The sequence below is a fragment of the Mycteria americana genome, chromosome 1 (assembly GCF_035582795.1).
Source record: "Mycteria americana isolate JAX WOST 10 ecotype Jacksonville Zoo and Gardens chromosome 1, USCA_MyAme_1.0, whole genome shotgun sequence".
Classification (NCBI taxonomy): domain Eukaryota; kingdom Metazoa; phylum Chordata; class Aves; order Ciconiiformes; family Ciconiidae; genus Mycteria; species Mycteria americana.
The window spans coordinates 71,529,071-71,546,198 of NC_134365.1; the positions used below are offsets into that span (position 1 = coordinate 71,529,071).

Here is a 17,128-nt window from a genome sequence, read left to right on the forward strand (position 1 = left end):
GCATTCTCATCTCAGACAAGGTAACACTTTCAGGTACCAGTTGCTCAGCTCTGTTTACTGGGAGACGATATTTTCTCACAAACTGAAAGGGCAGCCTCGTCTTTTATGCATAAAAATGCTTTCACTCAGAGCTAACCTTAAACATCTCAGGTACATGAAGAACTCTTGGAGTAACGTAGTAAGTATGTTATGGCTACAGCAACTTATTTTTCTGTTCCAGATGATTCCATTCAGTAATAAAGCCTTACCCTTACACTAATACAAAATCAGTCAGATGATATCTGTCAGTTTGGTTACATGGTTTGGAAACTGCACATTCTTTTACAGAAACTGCCTTTGCATTATTCCTATGGGATCTAATAATTATAGCTCTATCAGAAATGAAAGCATAAAGAAGAAAATACAACACTATTTTTTCTCCATAAAAAGGAAAATCAACGGCATAACCTTACTTCATTTGAGGAAAATAACTTCCATATCCACCGGGAGGGGTGTTTGATATATGTCCATTCATCCTTATTGTCACTTACTGAGGGAAACAATCTGGGAAAAGAAACAACAGCATATGAATTGAAGTCTCTTAAAAGATGAAGGTTTAATACAGTTGTAATACAAACCTAATGAGAAAATTATGGTTGAAATGGGAAAGTAATTGCATCAACAAGCTCAACTGTTATTATTTGCATCACGGTGGTGCCTTAAAGACCTGTTATGGAACTTCCCCCAATTGCAATTCGATAGTTATTGCTTCAAATAATTTATAATTTAGTGAATAAAGCCATTATTATTGATATAATGGACTTTAGGAATAGCTTTAGAAATAAAAGGCTGACTAAACAAAGAACAACATCTACTCCAGAAGTGAACAAGATGTTCCAAATGGCAACTTTAAGAGTCAAGCATGCTTGGTTTTAACCCTCAATTCATTCTTTCAAATGAAACTTTTAAAATGACCTTTTGATACATATTCTATGAAACTTATCAGCTGAATTGTTAGAAAGGTGCATTATGAAAACAAAACACAATTGTTAGGACAAAAGGAAACTTGGTTAACTATTTTGGGACTACAAAAAGCCTCTTTTTTTTTTTAAGCAACATTTAACATCCTGAAAGTTTGGCATGCCAAATGAAACCTCTCTCATATAACAGCAATACTGAAAAAGCTATGACGAAACAGTTAAAAGAATGCCTTCTCCCTTTAATAACGTGCCCACTGAAGTTAAAATTGACTCTGGAAAGTGACTTTCATAAGCCTGTAAACAATTAAATCTCTATTCAAATTTACCATAGGCAAATATTCTTTCATTCATACATATATGAATAATATATATTTGAATATTTCTCTACATCTCAGCCATTAAATAGAAAAAAGATTTCTTTTAACGCTGCAAAATAGGCAAAAGTACATCAGATAAAATTTGTACCTAACAAATGCTCCAGTTCCAAAGTAAACACAACCTGCTTTGTTGAACTAGAGCCACCTTACAGCCAGCTTATCTTCTGAATCACTAAGTCAACTTACTGCCTCACTTCAACTGTTCTCCTCCTGTTTTACAAAGCAGCACCTGATTGACCTACAGTCCAGCACATACTGTATTTTGTATCCCCATATGTTCTGCTACTTTCCTCTTTCACGCAAAAATACAATCACAATCAAACTCTTCTCAGCTCTCAAGTCTTCTGTCATTTCAAGAGATGTGCAAGCTCCTTTTGGTCTTCTGTACTGAGAGCAGAGTCATTTTTATTCCTTTCTGAGGAACACCTGACATCTCCCACCTGTGATGCAGTTAGCAAAGCTAACTAGAACCAAGCTGCATTGATTACGTGCCAGATGTAATCATGTGGAAGTGTGGTATTGCCTACAGCGAGCACATACTTGGTAATTTGGCTTAGAACCTCTTTTTTTAATTATTTTTCTTTTAAATCTTTGATTGCTCCTTGCAAAACATCTGTATTGACATATCCATGTTTTACTTCCTTTTCTCCTGCACATCCCCACGAATATATCACATATCCAACTTGGTAGCCTTTTTGGCTGCTCTAAGCCATTTTTTACAGAGTGCAGTACTTAGCAGCTGTCTCCAGTAAATTACTATCTGTGCCGAGTGCTGCTCAATTCATTAGCAATTACAACCCTTGGGAAGCATCCTGAAATTGTCCCATGACTTGAAAGAATAAAAATATTCGTTTTCTCAGCAGAATTTGCCAGGTCACTGTGCACTCCTCGTTCCGTTTCAGCGACTGCGTGGACCAGAGCTACTCAGAGCGCACAGCTCCTGCTGCCATTAAGCTCTTCAACACTTCCTATCAGCTATTAATTCTTATCATCTGCAACTGTCGCTCAATCTTGCTACCCCACTTAACAGTTTCCCCTGTGATTAGCTTCCTAAGAGTGATCAGATCCAAAAATCTCACACAAATTATGCCCATTGCTTTTCAGTATCCCCCCACTTCCTCTACTTTCCATACACATTTATAAAGGTAACACTTATTAAATAATTCTATTCGCCATACCCTTTTATAATTTGCGATTTTTTCATAGTCCTATTTAAAACAAATTCTGCAACTATCTGCTTTAAAGTAAGATCTGGAAAAAAACTTGGTTTTAGACTCCCACAAAATTATTTCACTCCTCTGACATCTTAATCTGACAAATACTTGATTTGTTACTTGCACTCCACTTTTATGAAAGTGGTGAAAAAAATATTTTAAGTAGAAGGAATGTAATATATTAGAACTTAAAGCTTCAGCCTCTGAAGTTAGCATAACACACTGAGCTTTAAAGCAGCAATGAAGCTGAACAGCAGATTTTCACATTAGGGGAAGAAAACATGTCTCATGACTAAATACTTGCCCACTGTAAGGCATAACACCATTTAGAGTAAACATAAAAAGCTTTAAAATTATATTTTTGAATCAAATGATAATCAAAATTGGAAGTCGGAAATTTTGTCTGTTTTTCAAAAAGAAAAAAAACCAACCCAGCTTGTTCTCCCAAGTAAGCACAAAAGTTTTAGTGAGTTTTAGCTGATATGCAAACAAAACACCACTTGCTATTTGATAGTTGAGTAAAGCCAACAATATTTCCTGTTCCTTATGCAATTTTCCACTGTTAAAAAAAAAAAATCAAATGCTTTTGAAATGCCAAGACAACTACTTTGACATGACAATTTCAAGAGGCTATGCAATGCTTCTATCCCTTGGTTCAAGAAAGCTCCCGAATACAAATACAAACAAACCTTTTACAGTCATTATTTATAATTAGGCCAAATATTTATACCAGCATCAAAAAGCTACTCCCAATTCCCCCAAATTATCAGGCAATTTCATATCTTTCAACCTAAATCTTTCCCCAAAAACCCCAACATTTTAGGGAAACACTTTAAAATTCTTATTAAGCGCATGATGGAGAGAAGGGATAAAACATAAAAGGGTAACAGAATGTGCAGTGCTTCGTTTATTATTCACTTATACAGCTTTCTCTGCTGTATTTCTCATCTCAAATGCTCTTTCATCTCTTACAACCAGTCCTGTAGCAAAAGTCAACCCGCGCACACTGCGAAGCCATTGTCATCCAGGAGTCTATTAATAAACGCCACTTCCTCCTCAATCTTCCCTTTCACCTCAGCCCAGCAGTTCACAGCAACATATGCTGGTGTCCTAGACTTTAAGATAAACATCCTTCAAAATTAACTGTATGATTCCTCTTTAATAGGTCCTGAAGTATCAACAGTTTACTTGTGAATATGCCCAAGAACGGTCACGTCTTTCTCAGGATCTTGAAAAGACATCATGCCTACTCTGAACAAGAAATATGCAAAAACAGGAAAGCGAAATCAGCATTTAAGAAGAAAAGAATAATAAGAAAATAGCTAAAATAATAAGAAATAATAAGATAAATATTAAGATATTTATCTTTAAATATATTAAAATAATGTATTATTAAAACCAGTAAGAAAATAGTTATAAACAGGAAATTCCTAAAAACAAATAAATACTAAATTTTCTTCTCACAGTATCAGAGACTGAACAAAAAGAAATCCACCTAGGACTTCACTGCTGCCTCAGCTTTATTTTTGAAGGGACTCCAGCATATTGATAGTAAGCAGCAACATAAGTGACAAGGGTCCAGCCTTTCTAACAGACAAACCATTTCTGAGACAGATATACTTTGGTTCTTTAGTAGTCAACAGTTACAGGTGGTCTAATCCCAAACATGGAGAGTATTATACTGGTATACAACATGATTACATCGGTTATAAATATTCATTTTAAAAAAGGCCCAAATGCTAAAATACTCTTCGCCTTCCGCGCCTTGTAGCACAGCAGCCTAATGAAAGCAATACAATCTGTGTGTAACAACAAGCTGACACACTGACAACTCACATGCCCTGCCATTTAATTTCCTAGTAGGAGTTTGAAGGTAACAAAATCCTTCAATTTATTTAAAAAAAAATCCCTCTTCTAGAAGGGCATAGCTATCTCATTAAAAAATGAGATATTCCAGAGACCGATGCTCTTTTCCACTCATCCGGAATCAATCAGTCCCACCCAGCGACAGATCACAATATCAGATGGAAAAAAGAACAGCTTAATGCCATGGGTATTTTAGAAATTATGCTGGGGGCAGGGAGGGGGAAGGGTTAAGGAGAGGAGGATGTAGGGGAAGGAAAAGGAAAGCCAAGAATGGCTGGAACAATAATTATCTACCGATTAAGAAAATATTATTAGTAACAAGTCATTGTTATCACATGCCTCTGAAAACCCCAAGAATTCTTCCCCAGCTAGATAACAGGCACAGGTTGTTAACTCCAGCCTAAACAAAAACAAGTGGACTATTACAAGGTAACACTGGATCTGCAGTGGATCTGACAGCATAGCAATGTCAGAAAAGGACCCGCTTTCACCACCCTTTCCCTTTTTAAAATACTACGGAACAACAAAAACAACAAAAAAAATCAGATGTATCCATGCTACACTGCAACTCACTATGCAGTCAATAAAAATGCCTCATTGCTATTCCACAGCATTCAGTACGGCTGTTCTACAGAAACTAGAACAACTATTTAACTTGCTGTACGACTTACTATTTTTCATTTGTTTCTTCTCGAACCTCACCCTGTTCACCCCCACACACTTTCCTTCCTCATGCTAAATTTCTTGAATAGTTATTGCTTTTAACCCACTTGTTTCTCCACGCTGAGGTAATTTCTTCCGTTCTGCTTTATGTTCTTGTATTTTGGTGTCTTCTCCTCTCGTGTCTACCTTGTTGTTCTGACCCAACGCTCTCCTATTTGTATCTTCACTCTAGCCGCAGATTTTACAAATGGGAAACTCCTGATAGAAATAGGTCCCACAGCATCACATGAAATGTTGCTGCTGCCCTCTGCTTCAGGACTTGCTTCAGACAACAACCAAGAGCAAACACAAGTTCTGCTGGCTGTTCAACATCTTGCCTGGAGATAAACACCAAGATGCACACGCATGCATAAGTAAGTATTACTTCGGAAGTGATCACTAGGGATTTTCCATCCTCGGTACATTGATATCAGAATTTCTCTGAGACAAACCGCTACCGGTTCGGCTGGCAGTAGCTTTGTACCGTAATGTTTTCCATTTTCTATTAAGGGGATTGGAGCATCCAGAGGCTGGTCAAAAAGATAACAGCAAAAATCACACAGAAAATTGAAAGCTAGACCCTACAAGTGATGCAGTTTCAAGACAAAACATTTGGACTTCATTCCCCACTGCTCTGACTGTTGTTCCCTTTGCCTCTTTCGAGCCACTTTTTATTAATGCTGGGGGGGGCTGATGCTTTCTGAGAAAGGAATAGGTACTCCAGTGTACGCTCCTGTGTCCAAGCATCAGGACTGCAAGCAAACATGTTACTACAATAGCTGCAACAAAATCATTTTGAAAATGCTGTTACTTTCAGGTCTTCTCTGGATTCAGAGAATGGAAGGAACCGTCCAGCATGGCCGTTAGCGCTAATTACACTGCATCTTAGTTCATACAAATCTGCACTGAGTTGGATGCTGTGCTTAGATTTTAGTGCATCCCCAAACAACCCTTCTGCTGGATGCGACATTAGCTAACTGGCGTTCTTGCTAAAGAAACCTGGGGCTGAGGAGGAAAGGACTGGATGTGCCCTCCTCTCCCCCCTGAATTTCACTCCTTACAGAAAGCTGAACTTAAACCTAGAATATTATTTACCTTTGCGTCTAAGGGGGCAGAGGGGTAGGAGCATTTCAAGAAACTAATGACCACGACAGACAAACGAATATGGCTCTGGCCAGGCAGGGGACAACACCTCCCGACCGGGGACACAGCACTGCCCAGGAGGAGGGACTGGTAAGTGTATTCCCCCCCACCTCCGCAGAGCAGCCCAGCAGATGAGCTCAATCAACACTGCTTTTTCCAGTTTCAAAAAGTGTTTTGATTTTCATTGACACTTTCTGAAGTCTAGTATTTTTCCTCAGTCCTTCAGTAGAAGGAGTACGCCAAATTCATCGGCAGTATTCCTTTCAGCAGGAGGGACAGGATAAATCTATTAAGAAAATTTGGTGACATAATTATCAATCAAAGTAGGAGACTCAATATGTTAATGCAAGACCAGTCTTCAAAGCAAGAATTGTTAGCTAAAAGAGAAGCTTGCTGTTGCGAAAACTAGTAAGATAAAAAATTCCCTTTAAATCTTTATCCTACTATGATATTTTCCAGCAATTCACTGTTAAGGAAATATTCTAACAATACAATTAAGATAGGTATCTTTTATTTTGAGAAAGGGGAGAAATATGAAGACCAACAGGAAGAACTGAATGAATAAAGTTCAGATAGATCCTGTTCATAGATTTAGCTCTTATTATTGCCACACTAATAAAGACTCTGCTTGAAAACACGTTCTTATTCTGGCATGGCAACCTATTTCCATTCATTTCACTCAGGTCTGGGCCATGATTTATAATTAACCGTATTGAAAGAAAATGAAACAGCTTTACAGATACAAAAGCTTCAAAGACTTAAAATCCCTATTGCAACAAAGGAACGTTAATAAATATGCCAAGCACTAAAGCCACCACTCACTGCTATTTTTAATTAAAGAATTAACCACCTCATCTAAAGCAAGATGAGTATTAATTACTAAGATCAGGATAATTATGCAGACCTTGCAGAAAGTATCACCACAGCTGGAAGACCAGTATCTGGTGTAAAAGAAAAAAAAAGAAAGAAAAAAAAAAAAACACCCAAAAAACCCAAACCAGAAACACTCCACACATACAGAAGAACAGTTTAAAGAGGAAGGTGTCTATGGCACATGAAGGAATTTGTAGAAGGAGGTAGAAAAAGGGGATTATAAAGTACCATAAAAATCAGTGTCTCTGGTAAGTCTACCTCAAGTATTTGAAGAGGATCAAAGAAGAAACTCTTCCAATGGAAGAGGTCATGATTTAGAGAGCCACTGACGTACTGCACCAGAGCTTACTTTGGCACCTCATCTACAGCACCCAGGAATCCCTGCACACCCACGTGGACTCGCAGAAAGGACACTGGGAAAACATTTCACACGGGACAAGCCCCAGCACCATCACTAAGCTCTCCCTTCCAGTGTTCAAGGAACAGCTATAAGACAGTTGCAAGAGAGAAAGCTAAGAACTAAAGCTCTATTTGAGTTCAATATTTATTGAAATTCAGAGCACTGGTTCTCAATTCGTACTTGCCTTTGAAGGCTACTGCTTTTATTTCAGACCCGAGGTAGGGCCCAGGTGCCTAGGAAGTGCCAACTTTATTTTTCCCCCCCCAAGTATAGCAGTGAACTAGCAAAGGATACTATTTTTACTCACAAATCCTAATCCCAGCGTGGCTACAATAGTGCACTCAATATCTCCACCTGAAGACAGAGGTACAATAATTTGTTCAGGTTTGGTTTTTGGTGGTTTTCTTGTTTGCTTTTTTTTTTAAAAAAAAAAAAAAAAAAAAAAAAGCCAAAACAAAACTGACTTGGAACCACTGACTGATGAATACAGCTGACCTAGCACAGATACCACAGTTTTATTTCTCCTCTTCACACTCTCAGATTTTTTTCATTACTTCCTTTTATTCCTTGTTACATCATACTTCAAACAAGATCACTAGATTTCAAATGAGGGTACTCCAGACACTGATTTGAAAGTCAGCTTGCAGTGTACAACCAACAAGCCATCAATTTGACTTTAGAAATAAGAACTTATAAACGATATCATAATACTAGTGTGCATGTTTAGATGGGGCAGCCGAAAACTCAGCAAGAAATAACGTGCAAAGGGTGCTTCTTTCCAGATGCCATATAAGCATGCTTCCCACCACCTTGAAGACACCACATGTCAAAAAGATCATTAAATTTGGACATATTTTTCCCTTTCACATTGAAAACAGGCTGTGAGTGTAGCTGATGAAATATTTCTGAACAGTTTCTTGCGCTGAAGTGCTTGTGAAAATGTTAACAAATGATAAGACTTACTGTAGTGGTACTGTAAGTACATAGAAATGAACAGGACAATGTCTTTAGATGTTGTCTCTTGTTTTAGATAAAGTTTTCCTCTCAGTCTGGCCAAAAAATGAGTGAACTCCCAACATAGTTAAAATACTGCTTGCTGCTGCAAGCTGACCAAATGAAACTGGCTTAACCACCTATCCACATCTACCTGCAAGCTTAATAGCTGTGTCATGACACACTGACATTATTAAAATCGGTGTGGTAGAGCCCATAACAAAAGCTGAACTGAAACTATATAATGACATACTCCAAACAGACCATTAAAATTAACATGGAGGAGGAGGAGAAGGAGGAAAAAGGACAGGAACACTCATCAATGCCTCTCTAATTTAGTTTAATAGAAGTGTGGCAAGGTCTAATTCTTGTTTTCTCAAATTTACTTTCTTCAGTTTTGGTGAAGTTGCCATAGTAGCTTTTGTCCTGTAGGCCTTGCAGCCAGACACCAACACTGCAGTTATTGTGGTCTCAGACATGGCAATAGATGACTCCCACTGCAAGGCTTTCCTACTGCTCCCTACTTAAAACTTTCACTCTAGCCCTATTTAAAAAAAAAAAAAAAAAAGCCAAACATAAAAACATAAAAACCCCACACAGGTAATATCTATTCTTATTTATTCTTAACATGGCAGCACACAGAACAAATCAGGACAAAGGCCCATTTCCATTAAAATCCATCAGCTAGTTACTTAGAAGAACCCATTTCTAGGTTAGTAGTAGGTCACAATCTTGAATTAAACAAGACAAAAAAATTGAGTAGGAGCAACATCCACTGGTTTCCCGATTATCTTAAACACCCATGCTCCATACTATTGTGGACCACCCTTTGGTGCTATCCTTTGATGATATGGACCCAGCATCATTTATGAAATCTTAATCTCTTCCACCAATAAAGTGCTCCGAATGCCAATTCACACCTCCAAAAAGCCTCAAACTTTACTATGGGAAGGGTTCATACTCTGTATCTTACTGTAAGATTTACATTTTCTATAAGGTGAAAAAAAAAAAAAAAGGCAGTTTGCATGCAGTTCAGTGAAAACAGAGAAGGCTATGTTTAAAGAAGGTGTAGGTGTAAGATTTAAAAGTTATTGACCACAGTAGTATCACAGACCAAGTATCAGACCACAGCAAATTAGCAATGCTGAGCTGAAAGGTAAGATCACAGTAGAGCTCAATAGCAAAAGTAAAACTTTTAAAACTTAATGTATGAGTACATGCCATTCTAATAATGCTGATTAACCCTTCAAACTTCCCTATTAAGAAAGGCCTAAACCAAATAATGTGCAAACAAGGCAGCAAAGGAAGCTTCATGAGGCTGATATGCAAAAGCTCATGACTTTAGGTAACATGATTTAAAACACCATCATCACACATTTTTGGGATTAAACAAGATTTTAATGCTAGAAAAGTTAGTAGAGTTTTCATATACTCAGAAGTAATTTAAAATATTCCCCTAATATTTTTCAGTGTGATTGCAACATCATGTATACATGAAAGTATTAAATTAACACATGATACCTGGAAAGTATTTGAATTAATTCTAAATCTAGTCAGCATGTCTCCTAAAAGGGACCGGGTTTTCACTTTTCATGCACACATAAGACATGTAAGAAGTATAATTTGTCCTCAAAGCTGTGCAGTTATGAAGCTGTAGCGTATAGCAGCAACATTGCCAATACCTGTGAGTCAAACCTCCACGCCCTACCTCGGTACGGAGGTTTGACTCCGAAGCTGGTCTATAGACACTAACAACAGAAAACTGTATGTTATCTTTAAAACTTAGCTTGTGTTACAGGAATCCTATTTCTCTCAAACTCAAGGGCCTAAGAAAATTACTTTGTCTTTAATCTGTGGGCAAAAATGCTGCTCCTGAAAGTTGGTATCTAAGCTGCCATCCAGTCACTCAATTGATCGCTACCTCTTGTATTTTTCATTAATAGTAGGAGACATTGTGAGAAGGGGCCTAGATACACAGTGTCCACACAGTAAGGCAACAACAAAAACAAAACCACAAGGACTCTGAAAATAAGGCAGAAGAGAGAAAAGGCAGAAGAAAACAAAATTAATTTTTAAAGAGAACTGGAGAACAAGTTGCATTATAAGCTATTTTAAGACCTAGCACCAGCAGTCACTGACTTTTACAAGCCCTGTTTGGTTTTCCTATCTATGAAAGAAAGAACCCATATCACCATCACTCCGGGGTGCTAAGTGGACCAGTTGAGATATTCAATTTAATACTGTCAAAAACATAACAATTTCAATGTCACTGGAAAATATGCACTGGAAATAAAATATGTTTTTCAAGGGAACATTAGTTTTTCTTTTTTCCCTTCTACTTGAAATACCTCCTTGACACCAATCAGGTAATCTAAAATCATTTTCCACCCCACAGCAGAGTGGAGTAATGTAGACATATGAGAAGAGCCGTGTGACTTGTTCGCTTGTACAGAATTGTGAAGTCAAATGACCAGTCCGACTATATCATACAGCATGCATTTCCCTGATGTTTTTCCTTCTGAACCATAAATTTGAAACAATAAAGCTCAAGGACAACTTCCCCTCACCTAGGGTTAAAAACAGGCATATGACTGCGCAGTAAGATGCATGACCTTGAACATAGCCTACGCAGTTCTCAGCACTTTCAGACACACAATAACTCATCTGCATCAAAACATCAGCTGGAGATGCTTTTTTGGGTCACCAAAAATCTTGAGCATCAATTTTTGTTTGCATTAATGCGCACGTAACTTGAAGAGACTATATTGCAATTCAGCGAGTAAACAAAAGGCACGATCTTAAACTTCTAAGCATAACTGATCAGTCCACATTGGGGCTACAATTATTCAGCACAAAGCGATTCAAGTGTAAAAGAACTTACTGAACTGAGGTCACAGCTGAATGAAGTCACACCCCGCCGCCACAGTATTAACAGTGCACTTCAGTAACTCGGCATTTGTTTCGTGGAAGAAAATAGACTGAACACTAACAAATTCCACAATTTGTGGGAAGAACATTAATTTAAACTTTTGGTGGTTCATGTCTCCAATTTTCTAGTTTCAATAATTTATGTTTCTCTGTACAGACAGAATTTTCTCCTCCATTAATCTGGGCCAAGCCCTTCCTCTACCTGCACGACAATAATGAAAACATATATTCAACTAATGTCAAATTTTTAAGGTTTGGGGATTTTTTTTCAATTACCTGATCAAATGCAGAAAGATGAAATTTTTTGCAAATCAATTAACAAATTCACATTTCCAAAAGCAGGCTCTGATGTGAATGTCCAGGCTTGGCAAGTTACAAGCTTGACTTTTAGAAGTAAAAGTATATACTTTTTAAAATTTCAATGTCCTTATAATCACTAGGTTTCCAGCAAACATCCAGTGATTAAAGATGACAAAATTAGAAACCTTTATAAAAGAAAAATTACAATCAGCACAAAATGTTTTTGGCTCCAATTTCCTCTAATTGTGGAGTTTGAATTTTCACGTGTTACAAGAAAACTTAGTCCAGGAATTTGTCATTGCTGGTTACCAGGCCAAATTTAACAAGCTGTCACTAGAAAGGGATTCTGAAATACTGCAACCAGGTATTTTATTGCAATTTGCTCATTCATTGAATAGAAAACATTTTGCTGAGGCATTTACCATGTCAATTTTTTTTAAATTGATGTCAGACAGGTTCCCAATGGAAACCTCAGTCTGGGACAGGAGCCCAACATACCCTGCTCCCAGGAAACCTCAGAGGAGCTCTATTTTTTGGAAAGTTCCCACAGGTTTTGAAGGAAGCTAACTTTCAAAAATCTTCCAGAATATGGATTTACTGTTTGCCACTCGGTCCTTTTATTAGAAATAAGCATGTGTGAAATAAGTGCGGGTGGGAAGGTGGAGGGGAGAAAGGGAAGGAGCTAAAAAAGCCATATGCGGTAATGCTTTTTGATCTTTTCCTGCTTGGAGGGGTGAGGGATGAGGTTGGGGAAATCTGAGTGCACCACTCATTTCCACACACTTCAAGAATTGTTCCAGAGCTGATTCTAGTGATCTTAACATGACGTAAGAAATACCCATCTAAAATCTTTTTTCAAAGATAAGGTTTCCCTCCTACAGAGCTAAGAAAGAATTAAATAATCTCTTTACCTTTCAAGATGAGTCACTACTTTATAAGGATCTTGCACAAATGATACTCATTGGAGATACTATAGGTTGGTTGGAGTTTTCTTTGTTGTCTTTTTTCTTCCCCCCAAAAAAGCGTATTTGGTCCACTTTGTACCTCTTTGGTACTTCTAATACATGATACTGAACAGAACTGACAGACTTCACAGGCTGCTCAGCTTTCAATAGCAATGATACTACTGCAAAGTGGGTGACACCTTCAATTGGAATAAGAAGGATTACCCGTGGAGATAGTCCTTAAAGCAATGAATGTTATCTAAGAACTATTTTCCATAAGGCCCTTATCCTCCTGGTTACACCCATGTGGCTAGAAAACATGTAGAGCCCTGCAAAAGACAGTAGAGAGAGGGCATCCACAGAAACTTTTGGAAGGACAAAGGCCTATATAAATAGAGCTTTCTCCCACATTGTAGGCAACTAAGAAATACTGTTTATTATAAAACTTCATCAGCTCCTCACCAAAGATTAAATTTGGTTTATAGAGCTCTGAGTTGCCTATACTGTTATACGTTTTTTATTTGAAGAGATTGAGAAGGATAATTTTTCCTTTTCCAGAAGCCACACTAGATAAACTTTAAACTTGTACCCAGTTTCAAAGGAAAAATATTTGTCCTACACAAAGCCTCCATTCAGAGTCCCTGTTTTTACCACAGTAAGAAAAATAGCTGTGCCCTGGATAATTTGTTCATGTATGCCAATAAAAGCACATTGGATTAGAGCCAGCACTTCTAGCAAGGACCCAAAGACTTCTGAAATCCTATGAAAAGCAGAACTCTTTCTCTACTTATCCTTTTTCTATTTGCCATTCCCAGTACTTATTACTTGTTTCCATTACATTTGTCTTTACATTACTGTGAGAAGCAACTGAAAGAGGAAAATAAGACTAAAGAATAAAAGCAAAGCTTTTAAAGAAACTCTTTTATGAAAAAAAGCTTTCAGATATTTTTATACAATGTTTAAAATGTTAAGCATGTACCCTTTTGAACTCCACTCTAATTAAAAATTATAAAAGAGACTAAAGTATATTCATGTTTTAGAGGTATAAAGAATTAAGAAACATACTGACATAGACACTTAGGTACCTATGCTTTCATGCAGGACTCTGATCAAGATGCTTGCTGCTTAACCTAGGGCAATGTCTGTGGCAGAGCTAGGGTATAAAAGAACATGGAGAAAATTCTCGGGAAGTTATTCAGATCACAGCAGCATTTACCGTGCATATGTGCTTCCCCAAAACCCAGTGTTTTTCTAAACAGTTTCACAAACAATCACAGTAAATAGGGCTGAAAAGGAAAGAAGTAATCTCCCATCCTCAGGGCAGGAGCAACTGTGCCAAGGTACTTCCCAAAAGGTATTTGCCCAATCTCTTCCTTGAACCACCAGTGAGAGAGGCTAAAACCCAAGCCTGGGGAAACCCAGGGGCTCATTAACCTTACTCTAAAAAAGTTTTTCTCAATAAATAATCTAAATCCTTACTGGCATTTAAACTCACTTGATACTGCTTCTACCCGCAGCATACCCATGAAATACATTAGGTTCTTAATTTTAGAAAAAGAAAAAAAAAATGTAACAACACCACGCATCCAATCAGTGTTAAAATGGGCTTATAAAAATATCCTGTTCCTCAGTCTTGTTTCATAAAGAATAGTTGGCTTACTGCTACCTCCTCTCTCTTTTATAACTTATCACTCATACCAACACTGCAATAGGCCTACAAGGATGTCCTCTCGTGCATATCATCTCATATGTTTTTCCAGCTAAGCAGTCCAAAGTAAGCAGACGTCAAATTCTATTTTCCCACAGGAGCCCACAAGGCAAATTTCAGGGGGAACAATATTACAGTTACTTCATCTATATATTATCTTTCATTATCTCAGTGTTTTTCTAAGCCATATCCCCTTGCTTCTTCAACTTTGAATAACCTCTTCTCTTTCCTCATATTGTTTAATTCAGCCTTATGCTTTTCTCCTCCTCCTCCTTTTGTCATGCACATCTACAGCAGACTTTCTGAAACAAAGCAATTCAAGAAAAAATAATCCAACTCCAGCCTCAGAAATAGTTCCCGATGTTGTCCAAGGCCTTTAAGACAGGGACTCAGCTTGCCATCCACATCGTGACCCTCCCTCATCTCCTGTCTGATTGGGTTGGATGACCACCGAGTTAATTAACACTGACAGTTGTAAAGATTGTCTTTCCCAAGGGAGGTAGCAAAAGCATTAGAGGTAAGTTTTTTTGTGAATGGATGTGGTAATTTATGTTTCTAAGCTATTGCTTTAAGCTTTCTGAAAACTCAGTCGTTCACAGACATTTAGGTGACACACAGAGATTTAGGTGAAATGGCAGAAGTAATTACTGCTCTAATTGCCTGTGCCCTCTTTCTGCCTTTACAGGGATGCAAAAACGTGACATAAATATCTCAACTTCTCTCTGGGAGCCAGAGTTTGAAATCCAGCGCAGAAGAGCAGCTGCAACTTACAGTTATTGAGATTATGGCCCAAATAAGTTTCAGCAGAGGGATACGGCAGTTCACTGGGACAGCAGGAAGGTTGACAGATGTCCCATCTTTGTCCATCCACAAACAGCTCAGATAGTCCCCAGGCTACCCACACTTGGGTCACATTTAAAAAATTTTCTTCACGAACCAAGGAGGTAGCCCTTAAGAGGCTCCCTAGCCCAAACTGGTACTTTGCAAAAAGCCTGCTGAACAGGGACCTGTTCTCATGTTCCTCAGCCACTTTCTTACACTCTAAGAAACAGACCTAAACAGCTTTTAAAATCTTCTGTTCTCTCTAGATTTGCCTTTACTGCAACACCAGCTATCCATACATTACTTCACTGACATGCCAACCCGGTTTTATTGCAAAGACAGGCCACGACACCATGGAAAACCTCCACAGAGTGCAGTCAGCAGCGCAGAGCAGCGAAGCTTTTGCATCAGAGGCACCATGTCTCCTGCTGCTGCAGTCTGCAGCTGGACACTCTCTGCCAGACAGCAGCACAGCAACAGAGCCTGCTGTTAGGGATGGGGACCAGACTGGAGCCCCCATAATCCAGGGGGAAATGGTGAGTGACCTGCTGCACCACTCAGACACTCACAAGTCTATGGGGCCTGATGAGATCCACCCGAGAGTACTGAAGGAACTGGCAGATGTGCTCACCAAGGCCCTTTCCATCATTTACCAGCAGTCCTGGCTAACTGGGGAGGTCCCTGCTGACTGGAGATTAGCGAATGTAACACCCATCTTCAAGAAGGGCCGGAAGGAGGACCCGGGGAACTACAGGCCTGTCAGCCTGACCTCGGTGCCGGGGAAGCTGATGGAGCAGATCATCCTGAGTGCCATCACACGGCATGTAGAGAATAACCAAGGGATCAAGCCCAGCCAGCATGGGTTCAGGAAAGGCAGGTCCTGCTTGACCAACCTGATCTCCTTCTACGACAAGGTGACCCGCCTAGTGGATGAGGGAAAGGCTGTGGATGTTGTCTACCTGGACTTCAGTGAAACCTTCGACACGGTTTCCCACAGCATTCTCCTGGAGAAACTGGCTGCTCATGGCTTGGACAGGTGTGCTCTTCGCTGGGTAAAGAACTGGCTGGACGGCCGGGCCCAAAGAGTGGTGGTGAATGGAGTTTACTCCAGTTGGCAGCCGGTCACAAGCGGTGTTCCCCAGGGCTCTGTGTTGGGGCCAGTTCTGTTTAATATCTTTATCAATGATCTGGATGAAGGGATCGAGTGCACCCTCAGTAAGTTTGCAGAGGACACCGAGCCAGGTGGGAGTGTTGATCTGCTTGAGGGTAGGCAGGCTCTGCAGAGGGACCTGGACAGGCTGGATGGATGGGCCGAGGTCAATTGTATGAGGTTTAACAAGGCCAAGTGCAAGGTCCTGCACTTGGGCCACAGCAACCCCATGCAACGCTACAGGCTTGGGGAAGAGTGGCTGGAAAGCTGCCTGGCAGAGAAGGACCTGGGGGTGTTTGTTGACAGCTACCTGAATATGAGCCAGCAGTGTGCCCAGGTGGCCAAGAAGGCCAATGGCATCCTGGCTTGTATCAAAAATAGTGTGGCCAGCAGGACTAGGGAAGTGATCGTGCCCCTGTACTCGGCACTGGTGAGGCCGCACCTCGAATACTGTGTTGAGTTTTGGGCCCCTCACTACAAGAGAGACATTGAGGGGCTGGAGCGTGTCCAGAGAAGGGCAATGAAGCTGGTGAAGGGTCTGGAGCACAAGTCTGATGAGGAGCAGCTGAGGGAACTGGGGTTGTTTAGCCTGGAGAAGAGGAGGCTGAGGGGAGACCTTATGGCTCTCTACAACTACCTGAAAGGAGGTTGTAGAGAGGTGGGGGTCGGTCTCCTCTCCCAAGTAACAAGTGATAGGACAAGAGGAAATGGCCTCAAGTTGCGCCAGGGGAGGTTTAGACTGGATATTA

General features: G+C 39.5%; 1 protein-coding gene across 3 annotated transcripts in view; it reads right to left on the bottom strand.

The window, feature by feature from the left end:
• The window catches only part of EPS8 (EGFR pathway substrate 8, signaling adaptor), a 143,204-nt gene that overhangs the window by 56,686 nt on the left and 69,390 nt on the right, over window positions 1–17,128 (bottom strand). For all 3 annotated transcript variants that reach the window (XM_075505515.1, XM_075505507.1, XM_075505497.1), the window contains exon 3: window positions 453–543. In XM_075505515.1, coding sequence (XP_075361630.1) covers window positions 453–514 — 62 coding nt within the window. In that variant the 5' untranslated portion in view covers window positions 515–543. The remainder of the gene's footprint in view (window positions 1–452; window positions 544–17,128) is intronic.